This window comes from Lithobates pipiens, unplaced genomic scaffold (assembly GCF_037356315.1).
Source record: "Lithobates pipiens isolate NorthernLeopardFrog02 unplaced genomic scaffold, aLitPip1_a1.2 Scaffold_18, whole genome shotgun sequence".
Taxonomy (NCBI): Eukaryota; Metazoa; Chordata; class Amphibia; order Anura; family Ranidae; genus Lithobates; species Lithobates pipiens.
In genome coordinates, this window is record NW_027507758.1 from 147,415,231 (window position 1) to 147,441,356 (window position 26,126).

Genomic DNA, 26,126 nt, shown 5'->3' on the forward strand with positions numbered 1-26,126 from the left:
AGGACACATATGCAGTTTACATATTTGGTAGGGACATCACCAGCTTCCCTCTTTTTGGGGAAACATTTCTCTGCCTACAAAAAAATGTACATCTCCAATGTCATGGCATCCCCTAAGATGGCTCTTCTGTCACTGATACCTGGGTCCCTATCCAAGATTAAAAAAGCAATTTTTAAGACACTTTCTCTTCACAGGTACAGTTCTAATCTCTTGGCACTTGAAATCATCCACGCCACCTTCTATTGTGGAAAGAGCAGAGATCCCTAACAACTTAATGTTTATGGAGAGCCATGTAGCATGATGGCCTCCTCCACTTGGACTTGTTGGTTGGCCCTTAGGAGATCTTTTTTAAGGCATTGACAAAGAACTAGTCATTGGTGCCCTTACAACTTTTGCCACATACCTCCCATTTGTCTTATTTTCTGGTCTGGGTTACGTACGGTGTCTCCCCTGGGACCAACTGCCTATTCATTAGCATCTTATTGTAAGCATAATCTGGTGGAGGGTACATACCTGTATCAGGTGCTCTTGGCCTTCCCCCTTCCTTCCTGTTTATTCTATTTTGTGTCAATTGACATCATGCTTTTCATTATATAAAATATGAATAAAGATATATTTGACCTAAAAAAACTCTATTGGAAAAATCAGTAGTGGTGTCTATTGTAGCATTTTCTAATGTGCACTGGAACCTTTGACTTCGATAGCATTAATACCTTTTTTACATTCGTTTTTATACCGTATTTTTCGGACTATAAGGCGCACGTAAAAGCCTAAATTTTCTCCCAAAAACGACCGTGCGCCTTATAGTCCGGTGCGCCTTATATATGACCTGTTGACATCGCTGGAGTTCTTTGTTAACAGTATCTGTCATCTTGACGTAAACCTTCGGACTATAAGGCGCACGTAAAAGCCTAAATTTTCTCCCAAAATCGACCGTGCGCCTTATAGTCCGATGCGCTTTATATATATGGAAATATCCATTTTATCAGCCGGTCGTTGCTAGTGCGCCTTATAATCCGGTGCGCCTTATAGTCCGATGCGCCTTATATATGGAAATATCTATTTTATCAGCCGGTCGTTGCTAGTGCGCCTTATAATCCGGTGCGCCTTATAGTCCGAAAAATACGGTATCTTGGTCCCAATGTAAAGTTGCTGACTTGGTGCTTTTCCTGGTATTACCATCACCTTGTTTATGTGATATTATACATAGAGTTTTTTTTTTTTTTTAAAACACATTTTGCTTTATTACATTAAAATATTTATTGTTGCTAGAACTTTTTGTGAAAATCATTTTGTTTGCTGTCAATTTTTATTTATAACATTAATACGACTAAAATTGAATTTGACACATTCCAGTCAAAGATGAACCTATATGTGTAGAGAGAGACAAGCTGGTTAATTAATTTCTTCAGGAATTGCTGTATTGCAGCAGTTTGCTCCATTGCTTTCTGCCTGTAAACTGGTGATCCTGGAACACATCTTCTTATGGAGACAGAACGGTTACCAGCTTATTATCTTTATCTTACATACAAAAAAAAAACTTGGTGTAACCCTGCAAGTAATTTAAGGACTATCTCGGCAACCAAGCAGGTACAAATTTCCTTTGGAAATTTGAATGTGGTGATGAAGTAGCAGAAAAGAGGACATTACATGGCAAGGCCTCAAAAAATACACTGCAACTATTGTTCCTGCATAGTGTCACGGTCAAGGGCCAGGCTCAGAGACCAGTAGCTATAGTAGTAGAGGGGCTCCCAATTACCAGCAGGAAAAATTTACAAGTAGGTCACCATGGCAGATAATGGGCTCACCTGAGGTGCGGGAGCTAAGCAATAACCGGTATTCACCAGAGCTCCTGATGGTGGAGATGGGTTTTGCTGCAGGTTAGTACCAGGTCATGGTCCTCAGGATTACCCCACCAGGAGGTGAGCAAGCCGAGGTCCAGTAGCAGATAAATCAGGTAGGGATCAAGCAGACGTGTAGTCAGTAAACAAGCCAAAGGTCGGTAACAAGTTGTAGTGAAGATACGGACAGCAGAAGGAGGGACAAGAGCGAGGTATTGGCTGGAGATTAGGGCTGCAACTAATTATTATTTTCATAATCGATTAGTTAGCCGATTATTGTTTCGATTAATTGGTTAGTAACCTTCAAAAAAAAGTGTGGTGTATAATTTAGTTAATTTGTGAAGTTTAAAAAAGGAAATGTATTGTTAAATATCTTTATAAGCAGTGGTAAATATAAATAACCAGCTGTATAGTTAGAGAGTAAAATCTCTAATCCACTCTGAGAATAATGGACAGAAGAGATATACTGTATATACTATTAGAAGAGATATACTGTATGGTTAGAGGTTGAATCTAGTAAATACCATCAGACTCAGAGATCAAATTTTTTTATTTAAAAGAAAAAAAAAAGTTAAAGACTGTTTTGCAGATTTTCAACACAGAACTGTAATATATAATATGCTTGCCATACAAAAACAATGCCTTCCTTAAAAAAAAAATGTAATTTTAAGAACGATTGTTCGATTTTCCAATCGTTAGTGGGGTCAAATCAACGTTTTTTTTCAACCACAGTGATGGGAAAATTTAGAAATAATAGAAAACTTCTTGGTCAACTCAATTTTCAGACAGTGTATGTGGTTTTTGTTCAGAAATTACATTTGTTTTTCTTAAGAATATTCTCATATGAAAATTAATCTGTGCGGCCAGCATAAGGCACACCTATGCAGTTTGCTTTTGATCTGTTTGTGCAGTGCTTTTTGCTGTGCGTCTTGATTTTTTGCACATGTGATTTTGCTGCGATTTGTGTTTTTGCATTTTTTTATGCATTTTTTTTGGCCAATTTGTTGGGCAGATTTAAAAAAACAAAAACACTAATTGCTGCAAAAATGCATTAGATGCTTTCCTGCAGCTTCTCCGTTGAAGTACATTGAGCCAAAAAAGCACAGTTTTTGCATTTAAAAAAAGTCTCTGACCCTTTGCAAATATGCAGCAGCTGAAAAAAAGCATAAAAATGCGTGAACGTTAAATGAACTGTAGTGCGTTTCTGCAAAAAGCACCAAAAAACACATAGGTGTGAACCAGACCTAAGACGTTTAGTAACATAATGGGATTAAAAAAATAAATAAAAAATAGCCCTTTATAGTACAAAAAGAGCAAATCACTACTGTAAAGGGTTCATTTTTTTACTGTGCAACAGTGATAGTAATATTTACAGTAGCGATTGTTTGCTCGTTTTGTACTCTAAAGGGCTAATTTTATTTTTTTAAATCCCATTATGTTACTGGCCGATTAATCGATTATGAAAATAGTAATCGATTCATTTCATAATCGATTAGTTGTCGATTAATCGATTCGTTGTTTCGGCCCTACTGGAGAGAGCACAATCATTTGACAAACAGGAAGTGCAGAGACATGGCTTAAATAGGACGTTTATGGGAGGAGCAAAGGGTTCAAGGTTCACCAGAAACAAGGTCCAAGGCAACATTGTCAAAGTAATTGTCCAGAGAGCTGTCCAGCATCTCAGGTGGCTTAGCAAGAAGAGATACTGCCAGACACAGCAGGTACAGATCCCGGTCCTGACAAAGAGCTGCATGAAAATACACTACCAGAGGCTACACATAGCTCAGATGACGGTAGACACACAGAAAAACAGATGATATGTTTTTGGAAAGCAAGATTTTTTTTCATTTAAAGCTTTCACTTGCATTTCACTTTTGAAATATGGTGTTTGCCATTTGTTTTTGCAGATTCAGCAGTGGGAACAGAACCTGGAAAAGTTTAACATGGATCTGTTTCGTATGCGCTGCTATTTAGCAAGCCTGCAAGGAGGGGAACTGCCAAACCCAAAAAGCCTATTAGCAGCCGCAGGGCGGCCATCCAAGCTGGCACTGGGGAGGCTTGGTATCTTCTCTGTCTCTTCTTTCCATGCATTGGTAAGTTGTGTTTACATAAAAAGTTATAACTAATATATGTAAAAACTATTGTAACTGGGTACTGTGATATTTCATAAAACAGTTGAAAATCTGTCCAGTATTGCAAAATGATAATGCTGCAAAATAATTTCTATAGCGAATAATGATGCTTTTAAAAATTAGAGCATGTTATGGTGAACAGCAGATATACGCTTATTACTTTTTAGATTTAAATCCTGATATATAAAAGCCAGCAGGCTTTGAGGTGAATGATGTCATTACCAAGCTCAGCATGGTACCATCATCCCTTTGAAACCCGCTGTGCTCTCATATCACTTATGTATTGGTAGCCTTCACATACATTATTTGCCAAGCATACTAATAGGTTTGCAGTCCAAGTCCAGGAGCAGGTGCAGCCACTGTGGTTGTTTCTGCAGTGTAAAGGCCCAAGATACCCGGATACATTTGGTGTCAGCTGTCCGGTGCTATTGATTTCAACACAGCTAGAAAAAATATCTGCATATCAAACAAAAAAACATAAAATCTAAGAAAAATAAAGTTGCTTAAAGTAGGTAGGAGCTACATTTTTGAAAGCATCATTGTTCATAGCCTTTGATATTCTCCATATACTAATAGACTGATTTACTATAGTGAAGTGAGGCGTATTCAAGGTAAACTAGTGCTTTTAAAACATCCTATCATATGCAGAAGAATTAAAATGGACTGAATTCCACATTCACATGTTTGGATGCTTAGAGCAGAACTAAACAGATTTAATGGTTTCCCAAATACGTTAAATTCAGGACAATTCTTGAGTGATAACTGTAATGCCCCATGCACACGAGCGGAATTTCCATTGGAAAAATCTTGGATGGTTTTTCTGATGGCTCGCATACACAAGGTTACACAAAATTTCTCTGAACTTTCGACCGTCAAGAACGCGGTGACGTACAACACTACGATGAGCTGAGAAAATGAAGTTCAATGCTTCCAAGCATGCGTCAAATTGTTTCCGAGCATGTGTAGGAATTTTGCACATCGGAATTGCTACAGACAATTGGAATTTCTGATCGGAACTTTTTCCGTTGGAAAAATAGAGAACCTGCTCTCAGTCTTTTGCTGGTGGGAATTCCGCAAGCAAAAATCCGGCGGAGCATACACACAGTCGGAAATTCCGACCAAAAGCTCACATCGGACTTTTGCTGGCGGAATTTCCAATCGTTTGTATGGGGCATTAGTGTGCTTATGTTATTCCTCAGTCAACATGCCAAGCCATCAAATGGCTGGTGTTATAGCTGATCACATGGGAAATACCATGGCAACTATAGTTTAAATAGAGGCTAAGATGGTAGCTTTCTTGGCTGTAAAGGATAGGATAGGTTTAGTTCTGCTTTAAAGTGAAGGTTTCCTTACCCAGAATTTTTTTTTCCTACTGTTTCTGCTTTGTTTGGGATAAAGTAAGTTGAAGTGAAACTATATCTGAGCACCACAAACCGAAAACACTATTTAATACATTTTTAATATTGAAAGCAAACTTGCCCACCCATCCATGTGTCTATGTTTTATTTTGTTGAGAAATCACAATTCTAGCTGTGGCCATCTTGAGTAAGGGCAGATGATTCATGTAGCATTTACTTCCTGGAAACCATCTACCCTTACCTCAGGCATGCAGGCAGGAGGGAGTGCTTAGTTGAGAAAATGCCTTCTCGCCTTCTTCGTATGAAAGAAAAAAAATGCCCATAAAGACTCCTGGGATGTATGACATAATTTTGGCCTAGACCAGAAACCAGAAATCAATTGAAGAAATGTAAAAAGGAAAAGTTAAAAACAAGTAAATATAATTTACCTTCCTATCTATCTACTAAGATTAGCAGCATAAGGATTATAAATAGTTAGGCCTGAATACTGTTGTGTTGGAAGCACCATCGGTGCGGAAGAGGTTCACCAGGATAAAGGAGACTCACCAGATGGAGACATTAATGGCCTCTGTCGATCACTGGAAAGAATGCTGTTCTAAAACCTGGTTCTACTGGCTGGATTTCATGTGCTTCCCCGAATATTGAGACATCATGGGCTCTCAAGCATGAGACACATGATTCAATTTATGTAGCTGCCTGGATCCTGCACATGAGGGTGTTTTTTTTTTTCTTTCTTTCTCTTCTTCTCCTTTTTCCCTCCCACCTTTTAGGTCCTTGCCCTGATTATGGGCTTATTAGGTCTATGTCTGTACATGCAGGTGTGGTCTCATTTAGGCATAGAGACTTTCAAATCAAGAGCTCGCAGGGAAATTACTACCTATGCCTTATGCTGTGCACAGCCCATGGTTCTTGTTATTGGATGCATGTTAATATGCATGTTAATATGTACAGCAGAGATATGCAATTAGCGAACCTCCAGCTGTTGTAGAACTACAATTCCCATGAGGCATAGCAGGATTCTGAGAGCCACAAGCATGACACCCAGAGAAAGAAGCATGATGGGACTTGTAGTTTTGCAACAGCTGGAGGTCCGCTAATTGCATATCCCTGATATACAGCTTTATGGTGGCTGTGGTAAAGTCGCCTAGCCAGAAAAATTGTTTATTTGTGTGGATTGGCTTGCATTTGCCTATTGGCATAAAGAATAATAAAATAAAAGTTTATATTGATCCTGTTCAGTTCCATTTTACGTTTTTTACCAGCACTTTTCAGTGTTATATAATTTAACAATATTTTTGTAATATTGTTGTTAACAATGGTTACTATTGCAGACTGTGATCATCAGCATTTTAAGAAATAGTTGATGTCAGTAGAATATAAGATAAGAATATTGGTTGAGTGGTTCTTGGAGTGGGAGAATAGGAGGGAGTGTATGTTTAAAATGAAATATCGATCATAACCCAAAAAAACGTGATGATCAAAAAATTGCTGCTGCTTAAAAAGCCTGAATATTCAGCTCATAGAAATGTACAATATATAAGCGCGCATCTCAAAGAACATATTCCTTATTGCAAAAAAAAGTGTAATCAGTGACATTATAATAAAAAGTTCACATAATTCATACATATAAGGTCCATAAGTGCTCCTTAATGTGCTTATAGAAGTAAATGACAGAATCGTTGTGTTCACTCTGTGCTCCTTTAGATAAGGCAATCAGTGCCGCTTACCAGAGATGTTGGATCTCAGATTATAGAGATCATACATACTCATACAGAGTGAACAACCAGCACGGGATCTCCTTCTTAGGTGACTCCAATCGGGGATCCTATCTCCTGCTGCGAGCTGTAGAAACTTTGATAATCCTCATAAACACGAGAGGAGGCTTCTCCTGGCAATCTCTGATGGTATGATGTATCAAAAAGTGTTAAAAAAGAGGCTTCATGGTGCAGTATCTCAATGGATTTATCAAAAAAAACAACAATGTAGACACTTGCATCCAAAATCACGGAACCAAATTCAAAAAACACCGCTGCGGCTCAAGCCAGCCAGCTGGTGCATGGTGACGTCAATGACATTGACATCACCACGCACCAGCTGGCTGGCTTAAGCCACAATGGTGTTTTTTGAATTTGAAGCACCAGGTGAACACAACGATTCTGTCATTTACTTCTATAAGCACATTAAGGAGCACTTATGGACTTTATATGTATGAATTATGTGAACTTTTTATTATAATGTCACAGATTTCACTTTTTTTTTCAGTAAGGAATATGTTCTTTGAGATGCGCACTTATATATTGTACAATAGGAGAGAGAGCCCTTATAGAGAGCAAGATGTAAGATAATTGAGCTAAAAGTAAAAACATAAGGAATAATATACATCTTACATCTGGAAAAGATTCTGGACTGTTGCACTTCCAATAATCATTTTTATTAAAGCTTCAGATGACAAGTGATTGACAGATGGAGCAGGGAACAAAGAGGTAGACGCATTTTGTGCAAATGTTAGCGCTTAGTCACTGAGTACATCTTACAACTGTTGTGGTTGAGAGTTACCAAACATTAATGGTATATGCCACCTGTGTGCTCTTGTGCAGAATATATCTGCCTTCACACAGGAATGAAGATGATTACAGTCAATTCTTGAGGGAGCACAAGCCTGGGTCCACTTGAGTGACAGTGGGGTACATTGAGCTGATAACACCAATAATGTGTTTTGTGACAAAGACATGTTGTCATGGGACACATCGTTGGGGTTACCAACGCTTTCGTTATTATGACTGCATTGGTTGAGATATTCTTTTCTTCACGTTCCACTATATAGAAACACAAAACCTGTGGCAGGTAAAACAGCTCCCATAAATGCAATTATGTATTTAGCAGCTTGACTGCAGTTCAGCTTTAATTAAATTCAAGTGACCACTGTAGCACAAGTAAACAATAAATGCAATTATATGTCAATGTGTTGTTTTACTAATCTAAATGAATTGTGTACAAAAACAAATACGTGGTTTAGCAGTAGGCTTTTGACAGTGTTAAATATGAGGGCTCGAATTAAATTAAACATTCTCCTTTACTATTTAGATTTGCTCTCGGGATGAATCTGCCCTGAGGAAACGGACATTTTCTATTTCACAAAAAGTGCAGATTAAGAAGAGTTTATTTTCATCTCTTAAAGGGATTGATACCCTGGCGAGGAAGGGGAAAGAAAAAAGACCTTCAGTAACTCAGGTAAGGTACACCAAAGGCACAATATACCCCTTTTTAATTATACCTACAAAAATTTTTGGATATAATATATAATTTTATAGTTTTTGAGTTTATGTTATATTGTCAGGTTTAAGCTGTATATTTCCTAATTATATCTATGTCTGTTCATTTTATGTCTAGATTTTCGATACTAATAGTAGTCAGTCTGGCTCTGGGACACAGATACCACCCAATTTGAGTGGTTCCAGTGAGGTAAGCTTACATACTATAATTGATTTTAATATAGTTAGCATATAGCTGTTAATAAAAAATCTGCGTAAAAAGTTTCTGACTGTGCACAACCTTTACTGGCTTTTTCGTATGTCAGAATACAACGTCAGAAGTGATGTTTTTTTTTTTTTTTACTGGCTACTAAGGTGATTTAATTGGAAATTGGAATGGCAATTGGCATGGCTTAGCTAGATAAGTGTATAGACTTGACAGCACAGGTGGGGTTAAATTACTAAATAGGGATGATGAACAGGCGTGGGTTTGAGGCAAATCCAGTGAGTTGTGGTTTCTAAAACCATAATGGATTGCATAGTCTTTGAACTATAGCCATCTGGCTTAGAAGGGCCAATAAGGGCTTTTGGATAAATCAGCCATTCCACTATAACACTCCTTTCACACCAGGGCGTTTTGCAGGTGCTATAGCGTTAGAAATAGCGCCTGCAATCCGCCCTAAAGAAGCTGCACCATTGTGTGTAATGTGAAAGCCAGAGGGCTTTCACACTACAGCAGTGCGCTGGCAGGACGTCAGGGAAAAGTCCTGCCAGCAGCTTCTTTGGAGCGGTAAAGGAGCGGTGTGTTTACCACTCCTCCACCGCTGCTCCCTATTGAAATCAATTGGGGAAGTGCTGTAAAACCACCGGCAAAATGCAGCTATTGCGGCGTATTGCCGGCGGGTTTAACCCTTACTCAGCCGCTAGCGGGGGGTAAAAGCACTCCGCTAGTGGCCGAAATGCGCCGCAAATCCGCTGCAAATCCTAAAAATAGCGGCGTTTTACCGCCCATGCTATCAGCGGCAGGGGCAGTCTTAGTGCATTGGAACCTACTTTAGGGAAATAGTAGGGAAAGCTAAAAGAGAGATAAGGGTCAGTTAGGAAATTGTACTCTAATTCTGATTGCCAGTTCTTTGGCTAGTTAAGCCTATGATCCCTAATTAAAACCGCCCTACCATTGACCAATTTTACAATCCTGTATACGCTGAAGTATCGTCATTCATGTTGTACAGCCCAGTCGGTGCTCTTTGTTTCTAGTATGTTTAGGCCTAGCCTAGCTGTTGCCCAATTTCACTCTGCTTTGATGAAATCCTGTTCTGCTTGGTTGTCCTGGGTTGTTGACTTTTTCATCACAAAAATCAATGATTCAGAATAACTGTCAGAACACTAGTATTTTAAGTTAAGTCCAGCATTGGCAGCCACCATACTCTTTCAGAATAGGTTTCTTTTAATGTCACAGTAATTTGGCTGAAAAGCTGCACAAAGCTCCCTCTTTAGTAAAACGCCACCAACTCTATCTGTACAGAGGGGGCAGACCACTAGCATATTTTACTACATTATGCCCTGCGCCAGTAGCCCTGCTAGACCAGCCAAATTTCGATCAACATTCGGGCTTCCCTTCTGCAGTTGTGTAATTGACTTCTGTCAAAGGGACCTGTTTGAAAATGTCTGCAGCCATTGATCTGTGTTACATGTAAAAGCTATTTATTTTAAATTTTTTCGTTCAGCCTGCTGGCCAGTGCATGGTCTGCTAAAGGGTAAGACTGGCCATAGCAGTTTGGACCGTGTGTGCGCTGGCTGAATGTACCAACTTGATAGATTGATCAACTTGGGTACAATGAGCCTGTCAGATTCACTTGCGAATATTGCTATATTCACTAGCAGTAATCACCGTCTTCTCCTGCTGGGGGGTTGGCTAACACCGCCCACCCCACCACCCAGACAATTGCTTGGTATGGGGGATTCCCCTATCAACACTGTCTGTGTTGGTGGAGAAATCATGCAAATCTCTTTCCTGCAACCCGTGGTTGCAGGAAAGAAATTTGCATGTCTATGGCCTGCCTAAATCTCTATAACTATAGCTTTAGATATCAGTAAAAATCAGAGAGAGGTTCTAATTTTGTGCTGTATACAAACCAAAAACAACATTTTAGCTTGACAAACTGTACACTTAGTGTACCCTACCCTTGTATTATTAGAGAAAGCTCTAATGTCAGCAGAATGATTTGCCTCCTTGAGCTTGCCATTTAGATTATTTGATTGACAGGTATAGACATTTTTCAATACCGGATTAAGCTGTGAAAACAATAGTCTTTTCCTCATCATGCGAATTTACAATTGCATAACACAGCCTTGGTTGTGAGCTGCTGCACTGTACAGTGTGAGATCTGCTTCAAACTACCAGGAACAGCTGGTCCTCAGTGGGACACAAGTGTGAATACAAAAACACAGCAGATAACAAAACTGTGGATAACGAAGCACAGTGGTAGCTTCAGCACACTTCTGGTGTTGTGCCTTGAAAAGCCCTTATTTTTTGGCACATTGTGTGCATTGTAGCATATTATGAATAATGGCTTTGTTTCTGCTGTGTTGTAAATTAAATGCAGGGCCTGTGAACCAGGCCTATGTGTTTCTCCTTGCAGGTGCCATGTTTGCTCAGTTTTGTGTCTGCAATAATAAAATGTAATGGATGTAACTAATCATTTCTTTAGATTAAGGCCTCATGCACACAGGGCGTTAGATAAAACGAGCTGCGAAGCCACTACCAACACAAGAAAACAAAAGTTATCTGCGCTCGTTGGAGTAGGCATATATAATGAAATGGTTAACAATATTAGAAGCCAGCACAACATTTTTTGGGGAAACCAATCACAGATAAAAATAAATAGAAATGCGGCACTTATATTAAATGGAGACACCAAGCGAATAGTGTGTTAATTGAATCTAAATATAAAGTCCATATACCAAAGATTCCAAATGATTCCAGTGATCCAAAACAATAGGTGTTGCAATGAAGGCCACCACCGATAAGGATGGCACACACTGAACCTTACCCTAAGCTTTGGACTACCCAGATAAAGTAGTCAAAATAGCTTTGTTTACAATATGCGCATGAAACTCCTCCAAATCCACTGTGACTGAGGTCAGCAAAATAGTCTCCTTCCTTTCTTGCTGGTATGAGATGAAGGGATCTGGCAGGTCCACTACCAACGGCCGGAAAAAGCGGCTGTAAAAACGTGCTTTTAGTAGCTTTTTGCATTGGAGTTAGGTTTTAACAGCATTTCTCTGCTCTGTTCAAAATCAGGGGCTCCCTGTAAGAGCCGTAACTGATCCGACTTTCAGCCCATTGATTTGAATAGAAGTCACATTCAAGTCGGATCATCATGATCCGACTTGTGCTACGACTTGTGCTCTGAGGATCTTAAAGGGGAACCTCACACCAAAAAAAAAAAAGAGAGCGGGGGTCCCCCCAAGATCCATACCAAGGCCTTTGAGTCTGATGTGGACAAGGGCCTCTTCCCGACAACCTTGGGTGGTAGTTTTGGGGGTCTGCATGCAGGGAGCTTAACAAAATCTGGAGGCCCCCTTTAACAAGGGGGCCCCCAGATCCCAGCCTCCCCCTATGTGAATGAGTATGGGGTACATTGTACCCCTACCCATTCACCCCAAAAAAAGGCTTTGTAGTGTAGTGCAGTGTAGTGTAAATAAGAGACGGTTTTGACAAGTCCTTTATTAAAAATCTTCCTCTGGTCTTCTTCCTCTGGTCTTCTCCCTCTGGTGCTCTTCCTCTGGTTTTCTTCCTTGGGTCTCCGCCACTTCTGTCTTTTCTGCCACCAACCCGGTCCTCCTCTGACTCTTCCCCTGCTCCGCTCTCTGACAGTTCTTATATAGCCATGGGGCATAGCCGTCTGGTGACGTCACCATGAGACCCCACCCTGTCGCGTGACATGCACATGTGCTTCCAGAACACATGCTGGAAAATGAGGATAGAGGTAAAATAAAATACATATTGGAGGGGAATGAACAAAGAGTGGTGCAAGCATAATCCTTGTACCACTCTTCTAAACAAAAAAAATGGAGCAAATGCTGCTCCTAATTAACAAAAGGGGCACAAGCTCCTTTGTTAATTAGGAGTGATCAGATCTCTGTTCTGCTGTGTCTATGCCAGTCACAGCACAGAGAATAGGAAAGCTTCTGGAGCTCTAATCGCTCTGCCCATCCAAGCCCCCCGCTCAGCTGAGAGCAGGAGGGAGGAGAAGGGTCTTTAACCCTTCAGGATCTGCTCATGTGGTGTAATCACTGCATGGACAGAGAGCATGATGTGAGCTGTCTGCAGACAAGGTCATACCTGGTGGTAATCTGCTGCAGTTTTCTATATGGAATAGGGCCTTATTCCCTCTGTTACTTAGGTACAGAAACTGGTATGAGTGGGGCAGATAGACCTGAAACATCGATCTACCTAATTAATATGGTGCACACCACTCCCGACATTTTTCTGCACTTATTTGATGCCACAGGTAGCTTTGTTAAAGTGGAGTTCCAAGCAAAAGTGGAACCTGACCCCCCCCCCCCCCCATCCAGTGCCACATTTGGCACCTTTCAGGGGGGTGTGGGTACCTGTTTTTGACAGGTACACTGTCCCCACTTCCATCAGACCTCAATGTGGCCCCCCTCCTCCTCCCTTCTCCTTCCCCTGCTGCTGGGCCAGTAATAAAGCGCAGCTCCCTTCATGCATGCCCAGTAGGGACCTGGCTGTAAAACCACTTCACTGCCAGGTTCCCTTACCGGCAATGGCGGCTGCAGTACCCGATACCCGATGCAAACATCGGCTGGGGTGACGACAGCGCTGGATTCCAGGACAGGTAAGTTTCCTAAAATTATGCCCCGCTTTAATTACCCAGATTGTGTATATATCTGCAATACATGCACATTTCCTAGTATTTTATTCCTGAAAAATGCTGCAAATACAGAAAAAACAGTGATGTGCCAGAAATAGTGTGTTCCTACCTTCCTTTTTGACATGACAACCCTTCATATTTCTGGCTCTAAATTCCAAAGTACTTGTTTTCAGCCATGCCTGCTTTATTCTTGATGCATTAAAAACAGCACAGACCTTTCCGTATCCCTCCTCCTCTCTATCTCCATAACTCGTCTTTGCACATAGAGAGCACAGAAAGTTATCAGCTCAAAATATCTCTGGCAAAATCAACAGATATTTTTTGCACTGATCAAACAGGTATAACAAGAACATTTTAGGCTCTAGTAGACCAAAATGAGGCAAATCAGAGAAGTTGAAGTTTTTCATAGCCCTTGTACACACGGTTGGAGAATCTGTCGGAATGAGTCTTATCGGACCGTGTCGTCAGATAATCCGACTGTGTGTGGTATGCATCGGACTGATTCCGTCCGAATCTCCGTCCGACCCAATTTTCCAACATGTTGGAAATATTTCCCGACCAACTGGGCCGGACAGACCTAATCCGATCATGTGTAGAGCATTTTGATCGGACCAAGTACCACGCATGCTCAGATCAAATTCCTACATCAAAGCTATTGGCTACTAGCTTGAATGTAGTCCCATCGTAACGAAATTACGTCATCATGTTCTGCAAGATCTGATTTTTCGCCAACTTGGCCCGACCGCGTGTATGCAACAGTTTCGGACACGATCCGTCGGACTAAATCCGACGGGCAAAATCCGACGGATTTGGTTGCCAAAATCTCAGACCGTGTGTACGTGGGCATACACTTTCACTGTCAAGCCCAGGCTGCTAGCAAGAACTTCACCACGTTTATTGCATAAGTGCAGTAGAGAAAAGCCAGGTTACCAACCAGGCTGTGTTGTGGGGCAGCCTAGCATGAAATCTTAGGACTAGATCGTCAGAAATACAAATCCTTTGGCAGGTAAATCAGCTCCTGTACATGCATTTCACTTGTGTATTCTGCTGTTTGCCTTCAGCTTTCAAATCAGACCTCTGTTGATTGAATTTATATAGCAGAGATATACAATTAGCAGACCTCTAGCTGTTGCAGAACTACAAATCCCATGAGGCATAGCAAGAATCTGACAGCCACAAGCATGACACCCAAAGGTAGAGGCATGATGGGACTTGTAGTTTAGCAACAGCTGGAGGTCCGCTAATTGCAGATCCCTGCTATATAGGCTGCTATTGGGGACATCCAACTGAAAATGCTAATTGCTTGGCTCATGTTGATCCAATGCTTTAGCTTTCTGACCTACCACAAGCCTGTAGCAGCAAAGCCACAACTCCTCATCTGTATAGAAAAAGAAAGCAATGGCAGCTTATGTATTTTTCAAGCATTCCTGTAACTGCAACATACAACGTGTATTTAGTTAGACCTAAAATTATGCCATCTTCATAGAGATGTTCTTAGTCAAACACTTAGAAGAGAACATTACATGGTTATAAATTCTATAGAAGATGCATATACCATTTGCATATGAATGCATCCACTTTATGTTTTCATGAGGATTCGGCATTGAAAGCACAACTCCATCTAGCTTTTCTGTCTAATGTTAAATTACAGGCAAAATGTTTAAGCTGCACTGGCACAACAAATGTCAGCTTGATTTCAGGAATGACGATTACATCATTAAAATAAAAGCATAATGAGATTTAATGTTGAAGTTAGCAGGCTTTTTTTCAAACTGAAAAATATACACAATACTTTCTGGTAAACAGGCTATTATTCTCAGTTACTTTTTTAGGAGAACCTATAACTAATCAGATTTTTGTGGCACCTTCAAATAGGGAGCTCATTGTTCAACTTATTTAGCCAGTCCAAAGTACTACTAGTAATACAGTTCCTTCTTGTTAAACACAAATCTCCTAACCATTTCAGTCATATCAGCGCTTACTCTGGAGCCTCATTTTTCACGATTGGATTTTCCGACGGGAATTGTGTGATGACAGACTGTTGGCAGAAAATCCTACTGTTTGTACGGTCCATCGGACAATTGTTGTCGGATTTTCTGCAGACAAATGTTGGATGGCAGGCTTATAAATTTTTCCGCTGACAAATGTCTGTTGTCAGATTTTCCGATCGTGTGTACACAAGTCCATCAGACAAAAGTCCAAAGTACAAACACGCATGCTCGGAAGCAAGGACGAGCCAGAAGTGGTCAGTCTTGTAAACTTGCGTTCGTAATGGAGAATTAACATTCGTGACGTGGCAAATTATGAAATCTTGAAAAGCAGCGCACATTCTCTTCTTCTTTAATGGGATAACAATGAAGCTGCTTTGCTGGTGATACTGATGGAGTTCTGCTAAATGTTTTTTAAAAGGCTTTTATTTTCTAGTGATATTAAGAATAATATTATTATGCTTGTTTTTTGGGTTTTTTTTGGGCAAGTTACCACAACACCATTATCCCGTAGTTTTTAAGATCAAAGATGCAACTATGTTGGTGTCACTTGTTAATTTTACATTTGTATTTTTTTAAATGTAATTGCCTACTCCCAAACTGTCATTTGAAGTAAAACACAAAGCCAAGTATTATTCTACACAATTTTTTTATTGTGCATTAAAAAAATAAAAATAAAATTACACATGCTATCTGACAATAGAACTTAACCAAAAAGTGCATTCTATGTATCCAAAAATATAGAAAATATACCAAATCAAATCATTATTCAACCAAAAGAGCCTCATGCATGTGTCCTACTTCTTAACCGGTTCCCGACCAGCGCACGCCGATGTACGTCGACAGAATGGCACGGGCAGGCATATTGGCGTACAGGTACATCCAATCTTCAATGCCGTCCTGCCATCGCGAGCGGTCGCGACCCCCGTGAGTCCGGTCGCGGGTCCCGCGGACTCGATCGCCGCGGACATACCTGCGATCATCTCACAGGATGGCTGAATGGAGGAAATGCCGTGTAAACAGCATTTCTCCATTCTGCCTAGCAACTAGTGATGCTGATCTCTGCTCCATGTGATTGGAGCAGAGATCAGTGTTCATTAAATTAAAGCCCAACCCCCCACAGTTAGTAACACACCCCTAGGAACACTTAACCCCTACATTGCCACCCACTGGTTAACCCCTTCACTGCTAGTGTCATTTACACAGGAATCACTGCATTTATATAGCAGTGATTACTGTATAAATGACAATGTTCCCAAAAATGTGTCAAAAATATCTGATGTGTCCGCCGCAATGTCACAGTCACAATAAAAATCGCTGATCGCCGCCATTACTAGTAAAAAATAAAATAATAAAAAATGATTAATAAAAATGCCATAAAACTATCCCTATTTTTAAACGCTATAACTTTTGCGCAAAGCAATCAATAATCGCTTATTGCGATTTTTTTTACCAAAAATATGTAGAAGATTACGTATCGGCCTAAACTGAGGGAAAAAAATGTTTTTTTTATATATTTTTGGGGGATATTTATTATAACAAAAAGTAAACAAATAATACGTTTTTTTCAAAATTGTCGCTTTATTTTTGTTTATAGCTCAAAAAATAAAAACCGCAGGGGTGATGAAATACCACCAAAAGAAAGCTCTATTTGTGGGAAAAAAAGGACGTAATTTTGTTTGGGAGCCACGTCGCACCACCGCGCAATTGTCAGTTAAAGCGACGCAGTGCCGAATCGCAAAAAGTGGTCTGGTCTTTGACCAGCAAAATGGTCCGGTCTGTAAGTGGTTAATATAGGGGGTCAACAATGCCAAGAGTTGGTGAAAGCAGGGGTCTGTCATCCGGAGATAATTTCGAAAATCATCCGGATTATTCTCCTGGAGCCACAGCAAAGGCATATGACATAATTGGTCACAATTAATAAAGCAACCAGTTTTTTATCCATGAAATCCTCCTGTTCCTGGACTGGACTTGGGTCAAAGCAATAACTCCAAGGCCAATAATAAATAACATGTTATCTCCTCCGATTCTGCAACATATCTGGTTGGCGAACGGTCGTTCAGAAACTAACTGAAAAGCTCAAAATGAAAAGCGCGAATCAACACTTCTACTAACACAAAATTAGCAGAATGAGCCCAAAGGGTGGCGCCTGACAATTGAACTTCCTCTTTATCAGCTTGCAGTACGTCTAATACGTCACTACGTTCATGTTTTTTGGACGAGAATTGTGTGCCATTTTTATGCAAGACAAGTTTTTGGCCAACGCCCTTTGGACAAAAGTCTGAGGCTTTGTCTGCAGAAAATCGGATCGTGTGGCGTTAGAAAGGCCCCTCAAATGCCCATGCACAAGATACAATAGACAGCACATAGAACTGTTCACAGCGTTAGCATCGTGTCGCTTCAAAATTTAAGCCTCATGTAAAAATTTAAGCCTTATGTTGAATCAGGAGGCATTTGAAAGGCTTCAACGTCTCCCATTCAAGTCTGTGGTAGCGCCTCGCAAATGCTTTGGCAGGCAGTTGCAGAGTGTTTGTGCGGCATTAAGATTAGTTAATTTACTGTAAAGGAATAGGCATTTGTGTAGCAGTTTTAACGCTCATCAGACGCTTAAAAACTGCCCATAGGGCGTTTGAGGAGCATTTTTAACTTCTCATTAATGCTTGTAAAATGCCTGTTTAATGCCCATACTAAAGCTCAATTATGCCTGTCTGACGCCCATACTAATGCCATGCAAACGAAAAGCGAAAAATCCGGGCGTGTGTACGCGGCATTAGAAATTTAGGCAAGTGTGAACAAGCCCAAAAGGTAAGGATGAGTATGCTCTGATGTGAGTGAAACATGTTAGTGCTTTGTGTTAAACCAGGATATGGTTTAACATAGACATGATAAGTGCCTCCTCTTTTTTTTTTTTTTTAAACCTACGGTTTTGAGTTCTAAAAGCAGCCAGCGACTGTTGGGAACCCGCTCTTGAAGTCCGGGTTTGTTGGAGAGCGGTGCTTGCAGCAGAAGATTGGATTTTGAATTCCACTGATTATTATTTGGTTTGCAAAGCATGACTGGGCTTACTGATAATTTAGCTTGGCAGCATAAATACCTAAAGAGAGTATGGAGATACACTGTGGATGCAGAGAAATCCATTTGTGCATGTCACCTGCTGTTAGCTAACAGCACATAGGGGTTGATTTACTAAAGGCAAATAAACTGTGCACTTCACAAGCTCAGTTGCTCCAGAGATTAGTAAATGAGGTAAAGCTTCACTTTGCAAAAAAATACCCAATCACCTGCAAGGAAAATAAAAAAAAAGGAGCATTTTTGCTTGCACATGATTGGATGATGGAAGTCAGTAGAGCTTCTGCTCATTTCTTAAGCTATGGAACTACTGCTCTTGCAGCAACCGCATTTTGCAAAGTGCACAGTGTATTTGTCTTTAGTAAGCCAACTCCATAGCATTATCCGTAAACAAATCCTAATCGAAGTTGCCTAGATATTGCAGCTTGGGAGCTCAGTGTCATCGAATTCCTACAGATTGCATCAAATGATATATATATATATATATATATATATATATATATATATATATATATATACCTCAGCAAAGAATATTCTCATCAGAAAATCCTTATAGATTTGAGGAGTGAATGCAAGTTCCATATAACTAGCATTATTTGTTTCCCATGAGGAAGCGGGTTTACATTTGAATGCTGGGAATGCAAATGATGTGACACAGCTGGATTTTGCAATGCATAGTAATAGCCTGCTACATAAATATCAGAGGATAGATAATAAAGGGTCAGAGGATACAAAATAAACAGAACAATCAACATGGTCTAAAGTTAGCAGTGGTCTACCACAAGGATTGGTACAAGATTAGTTCTTTATTGTCTTTTTATTAAAGGAAGGCTTGAATAGTTGTGGGTCAATTTTATTTAATATTTTGTTAAAATCTGCCAGAAAGTATAATTCAGTAACATGGAAATAAGACAGCTCATGGTAACAGTAACAAGGAAATACTGCATTCACTTATTTTCCTTGTCAGCCCCCGATCTGTCTATGAAATACTTGTCCACCTATGCTTACCTTTAGTGTTTTGTGTTATGTTTTCCTTACAAAAAAACAACATGGACACTTTAAAATGTAAATGCTATGACAGGTTTAAAATCCTTTCATTTTTTTTCAATCTGTCCATTTTAAGGGTGTAAATGAATTTCTCCAGTTAATGTCAGTATATTCACATATATGGTCACTATGTCGCGCTCGGGAAGGGATTGTATGCAACCCTGAAAAGTTGCACTTATATGACTATAGTGACATTGCACTAATAAATGTATATGTTTGCAGTGGAGTGCTGGGTATGACTCATTGTTTTACAGTAATTTGTGTCACCATCCATTAGACCCCTTTCACACTGGGGCGCTTTGCAGCGCTACAGAGTTAAAAACAGCGCCTGAAAAGCGACCCTGAAAGAGCCGCTCCTCTCACTCCAGTGTGAAAGCCCCAAGGGCTTTCACACTGGATTGGTGTGCTGGCAGCAAAAGTCCTGCTAGCAGCATCTTAGGAGCGTGGTGTATATTGCTCCTTCACCGCTCCTGCCCATTGAAATGAAAGGGGCAGCACGGCTATACCGCCAGCAATGGGCCACTGCAGCAGCACTTTGCGATGGTTTTAACCCTTTTTTGGCCACTAGCAGGGGAGTAAAACCCCCTGCTCATGGCCGAATACTGATGATAAAGCAGCGCTAAAAATGGCGATGTTTTACCACCGGCGCCCGCACCGCCCTAGTGTGAAAGGGCCTTACAGTCACTACAAGCACCCATCTTTTACCAAAGTCAAACACTAAAAGGAGTGTGGTTCCCATCCTCATTCATAGTGATCAAATGACCATGAACAACTTTGGTTCATGATTGTTTGTGAGGTCCCTGACTGCATATCCCCGACATGGGGTATCATTCGGGAGAAAATTTATAACACATTATTGGCAGGAAGGGGTCAGTGACCTTGTGGATAGAATAACAATGTAATGTATAACAAAAAATGATGTACAATTATTAAAACATAGCAGGGTAGTGACATATTATTAAAAGACCTGGCCTTTTGTCAGGTTAGTTAAATGGCAGATGATAGATAGATGATATTTACATCTAAAGCAAAAATGTAGTATGTCTCTCCTATACATTAAAGGCATAAAAACAGCAGCTGCAAAGGTAAATTTAAAGTGATTATAAAGGTTCTAATTTTTTTTAAATAAAATAAAATGAGCAGACCCGATCCTCTTCTTCTCGGATCTCCCTGGGAGATTGGCTCCTCTCCCCTGCCGAGTGACCCCATTGGGGGCACTCAAGTGGGCTCACTCCCAAGCCTCCCTGTCTGCATCCATTGATACAGACAGTGGGGCTCTGCCAACCCCCTGCTCCCTCATCATAGGATTTGATTGATAGGAGAGGGAGCTCCTGCTGCTATCAGTACATCCATTGAGGAGGGACAGAGCCTGGAGAGCTGCTGCTCTCATGCACAACGCTGTGTCTAGATTGGTCTCAAGCATAAGGGGGGCTGGAGAGGATCCTCTACAACAGAACGTTTTTTACTTTGATGCATAGAATGCATTAAGGTAAAAAAAAAAATTGGGAGAAAAAACATTCACCCTTTGGGTGATATATGTATATTACAAGGATTTTTTTTTTCATGTTCTTCATTTAATAGAAAGAATTTACATTTTTATATGCGAATATACAGGTAATATCAATATTCCTTATAATAAAAAAAAATTCTAATAAAAGAATATTAAGGAATAAATGGTTAGGAAAAATGAAAGAATAATGTGGTACATAGAAGTGTAATTCCCCAAACTTAAATTAACATATAGATTAAACGTGGTTATAATAATAGTAAAAAATAAATGTAAAAAAAAAAGGGGGGGGGGTAGGTAGCAAGCATCCAGAATGATAACTGACATAATTCAGCAACAGGTTTCAATTAAAGCCTTTCCCTCATCAGAATACTTAAAGGTATACCATGTTTTACCATGTTTTATTGTATTCTTCAGGTCGATTTTGTGATGAGGTCTTCCATTACATTAATATCTTCCATTTTTGACAACTATAGTGACAGAGTAGGAGGGTGCGGGTCTCTCTATTTTGAATCAATACAAGATTTAGCAGCATTGATAAGGTGCCACAAAACCGATTTATCGTGGGTTTTAGTAGGTATCTTATACTTATGTAGGAGGAAAAAGGAGGGGTTTTCAGGAAGTGCATAATCAGTCAATTTCTGAGCGATCCTCTTTACTTCTCTCCAGGAAATGTTTTAGCTTAGGACAGGACCAGTATAAATGTAAAAAGTCTCCTCTGTCATTCTGGCATCTCCAACAACGGTCTGAAAGGGAAGAAAAGATAGTATGGAGAATTGATGGGGTCTGGTACCATCTTTCTAAAGCCTTAAAGTTGGATTCCTGTATTCTTGTAAATGCGGACGATTTGAACAAATATCTTATAATTTGTCTACTTTGTTGATTATCGAGTCAACCTTCCATTTCCAGATATAATTGTCAATCTGCGGTATTCAATAGGGAATACATCAGTGAAAGGGAATGATTTATATGTCCTTTATCACGGCATCATTTTTCCAGGGGAGATAATGTTTTCTGAAAGATACAGGGGAGTGATCGAAGAAAGTATCATAATTTGAAGTGCTCTCCAAAAGTCTAGATAGAATGGAACTGAAGCTTGTGTTAGGGAGACAATGGAAGGAAGGATTCTAGCAAGTGAGAGACTTGAAAACAATGGGATTGAAGCAAGTTTTGGAATTTGCCATCTATTAATCCTGGTGGAAAACGTGGATTCCCCAAATGGGGCAAAGTGGGGAGATGTTAGCAATTAGAGAAGTTTCGGAAAGGGTTTTGGCGCTAATTTTAGTAGAGCCAATTATGGGATGTGAACAAAGTGAGGATGGAAGGTCAGCAAAGCACCAAGGTGACATTACAAGGATTTTAACAAACTTTGTTGCAGAATCCTATCTTTTGTTATTCTGAATAAATCACTGTGTGTTCGTTCCTCTGTGCCCAGTGCCAAGTGAGTCTAATGGGAGTGGTTTCATAATTATCAATCAGCTGTGCACCTGCAGGGCTCTAATGAGAAAAGCAGCTGGGCCTGCATCCCTTTGGACGTGATTTCCTATTGAAAGTATCTCACCAAAAATTTCATTTTTGTGGCAGGGGATGCCTGAGATCTGATTTGTATCTTAGTGCAGACTTCTGGAAAAATTGGTGAGCCAATCATACAAGCAGGAAATTATGTTTCTAGGGGGCATTCTGTACACATTCTGTATACAGAACACCTACAGGTAGCCATATTGAATTGCATTTTCAGAAAATTATAGAACTGCAGATTGAAAAGAAAAGATAATTTTTAATAAAATTAAATTACAATATGACTTGTGTTGCAATTGCATACACTATATAATTTTTTCTTAAGGGCCGGTTCACACTGGGGGCGATGCGAGGCGACACGACTTGCCTCGCCGCGACCTGACAAGTCGCCCCCGTTCTGTACAATGGAACCGTTCTGAGAGGAGCGACTCGAGTCGCTCCGACTCAGAAAAAAGGTTCCTGTACTACTTTTGGGCGACCTCGGGGCGACTTGCATTGACTTCTATACAGAAGTCATTTGCAAGTCGCCGCTGAGGTCGCGGCGAGGCAAGTCGGTGTCGCCTCGCATCGCCCCCTGTGTGAACCGGCCCTAATTTGCAATCTTATTTTTTCTCCCCATGAAGGTGGAGTTACCCTTTAAGGCTTTAGAACCACTTTAGTTGTGGGATATACAAAGGCAGAGATGAAATCTTAATGATAGCCTAATATTTCCCCTGTATAAATCCTTTTTGAGATCACAGCTTGAATGTGGGATACAGATTTGGTAAAACACTGTAAGAGCATAGGACATGTGGAGAGAGCTCAGAAAGGGACAACTGAATTAATTAAAGGGAAAATCTTACAATCTTACAATAGGTTAAAAAAGTAGTGCTTGTTCAGTATGGGAAAAAAGAGGTGATTATATCTATAAATATACCCAAGGTTAATAGAAAATTTGACAAATAAATTTTTTTATTCCAAAGATTGGACAAAGGACTTGGAAACATCAGTTGCACGTGAAAAAAAATATTATTTCACCATCTATATTATTTCTAAGAAAATGGTTCTTTACAATAGTAGCTGTCAAGTCCTGCCTAATAAGCAACAGCAAAACCGATACCAGGCTGTAACAGGCTTTAAAAATAGACTGAATATTTTTATTGCAACTGATATTATTCACAGAAATAATTACTAAAGGATAGTAGGGAAATATTTTTGATCCAGGAAAATTATCTGACTGCCTTCATAGGGTCAAAGGGGAATTTTGTTTCCCGTTTGAGGAAAATTGACAACAGTTCCGTTGTTTTTTTTACTTTCCCTGTCTCTGGACAAAAACAATTTTGTAAATGGTTGATTTTGATGGATATCTGTTCGGCCTTGTTAATTATGTAATTATATGTAATTGTGTCCATAAGGTAGCATCATCTGTGACACATTTGCTGTAGGGTAAAAGGAATTTGGTTCATAGTATACACGGAACCCTACAGGGAGTGCCCCAGCCACTCTACATAGGACTTATCCTATGGAATATGTTTAACATTATCTCCAAATGCTTAGAAGAGTAAAGTCCTCTTGCATGGTTTAGTAAACTTTATGGGCAGCGACAACAGATTTCATTTGCATGGAATATTTGTTTTTGCAAAACATATACAAAATGTATTCCATGTAGTGTTCCTTTCATAAATCTATGAATTACTCCTAATAAAGTAAGTAAGGAAACATTTTTGAATTAAAGTGATTGTAAAGTTATTTTTTTTAAATAACAAACATGTCATGCTTGCTGCTCTGTGCAAGGGCTTTGCACAGAGGGGCCCCAAACCTCCTTTTCTGGGGTCCCCCCGTGGCACTCCTCCTCTTCTTGGGTGCTCCCACGGAGAGACTTTCCATGAGAGCACTCATGCAGGCGTGCTCCCGAGTCCTGCTGCTGTATCCATTATCCACCCTAGACAGCTGGAATGATCGGGCTCAGGTAAGAAGGGGGGGGGGGGGTCTGGGGGATTCTGCAGCACAAAAGGTTTTTCACAGCGTGTCCATCTCCAGTGTCCGCATCTAAAGCCACAGTGTCCTTCTTCCTAGATTCCGTGGCTACCCAGCATGCACCTGTCGATCTCGCGCATGTGCACTGCGGTGCAATCTTGGTCAGCTTATCATGCCAAGCTGACCAATATTCTCTATAGACGTCAATGTTAAATGTTACTGGAGCCCTAGAGGAGGAAGTAAAATTAGATATAGGCTTAAATCAGGTAAGTGAACATAAAATAAAAATAAAATAAAATTGCCTCAACTGGTTGCCAGCACACGCTTGACACCATCTGAACTAGTGATGGCCGAACGGTTCGCCCGGCGGTCGTTTCGCGGCGAATTTCCGACTTTCGCCGTCCGCGGGTTCGAACGCCTTTTTCCGTCGTTCGCCCCGGCGGACTTACGTGTTTAATGTATACAAGAACTTTAACCTTTCGTGACACGTTTATCATGTGTTACAGGACAACCAATTGAGACATGACAGCTCATGGACACTTGGACATTCCCCCTAACCTATAAATACACCCGATCCGGTGGCCATTTTACATTCTTTCTTCTGTCACTGTAGGGAAAGGATCCTGTGTGGAGTAGGGACAGAGAAAACGCTAGCTATTTGGTACACAAAAGTTCTTTTCAGGACTGGTATAGGTGTTAGGTCAGCAGCCTGAGTTTCTTTTGTCAGTTTAGATAAAGGGACAGAGCGCTGTATGCTGCTATTTTAGGGACAGCTCAGCCAGATTAGTCTTTCTTCATCATCATCATCATCATCATCATTAGCTGTTACTATCAGGTCCACAAAAGAGCTATTCCAGCTAATCGTTCCAGCCTACTCTTTTTTGCCAATTTGTATAGGGACAGGCAGGAAGCAGTGTGTCAGGCAGTGAGGATAATTTTAAAGACTTGCTGTTACTATTAGTTCCACAAAGGTTCTTTTCAGGACTGGTATCAGTGGTACGGTAATAGGCTTGTACACGTATAATATTCTTTCTTCCAAATATAGAAAGAATATTATACTTGACTGCTGCCCTTCTGCTGCAGTCTGCTAATCATTCACAACTCACTTGTTCCACAAAGCTCTTTATCAGGACTGGTAACTTGGTCTGTCTAGGGTGCTACGGTACATAGGCTTGGGTGCGGTACAGTCTGCTGTTCTGTAAGGACCGCTATCGGTCCACAATACATAGGGTTGCCGTGCACTACTGCTGACCGCTGCCCTATACTGCAGCAGTCCTTCAGCGGTATAGGGACTGACGCACAGTCTGCTAAACACTAATACACAACCTGCTTGGTCCACAAAAGTTCTTATAAGGACTGGTAACTTGGTATAGGGTGCTACGGTACATAGGCCTGAGTGCGTTACAGTCTGCTGTTCTGTAAGGACCGCTATCGGTCCACAATACATAGGGTTGACGTGCACTACTGCTGACCGCTGCCCTATACTGCAGCAGTCCTTCAGCGGTATAGGGACTGACGCACAGTCTGCTAAACACTAATACACAACCTGCTTGGTCCACAA

At 40.4% G+C, this 26,126-nt stretch overlaps 1 protein-coding gene across 6 annotated transcripts in view; it reads left to right on the top strand.

Moving 5' to 3' along the window:
* The window catches only part of TIAM2 (TIAM Rac1 associated GEF 2), a 437,269-nt gene that overhangs the window by 255,412 nt on the left and 155,731 nt on the right, over positions 1-26,126 (top strand). For all 6 annotated transcript variants that reach the window (XM_077486237.1, XM_077486240.1, XM_077486241.1 and 3 more), the window contains 3 exons: positions 3,749-3,934; positions 8,416-8,562; positions 8,722-8,793. In XM_077486237.1, the coding sequence (XP_077342363.1) occupies positions 3,749-3,934; positions 8,416-8,562; positions 8,722-8,793 (405 nt within the window). The remainder of the gene's footprint in view (positions 1-3,748; positions 3,935-8,415; positions 8,563-8,721; positions 8,794-26,126) is intronic.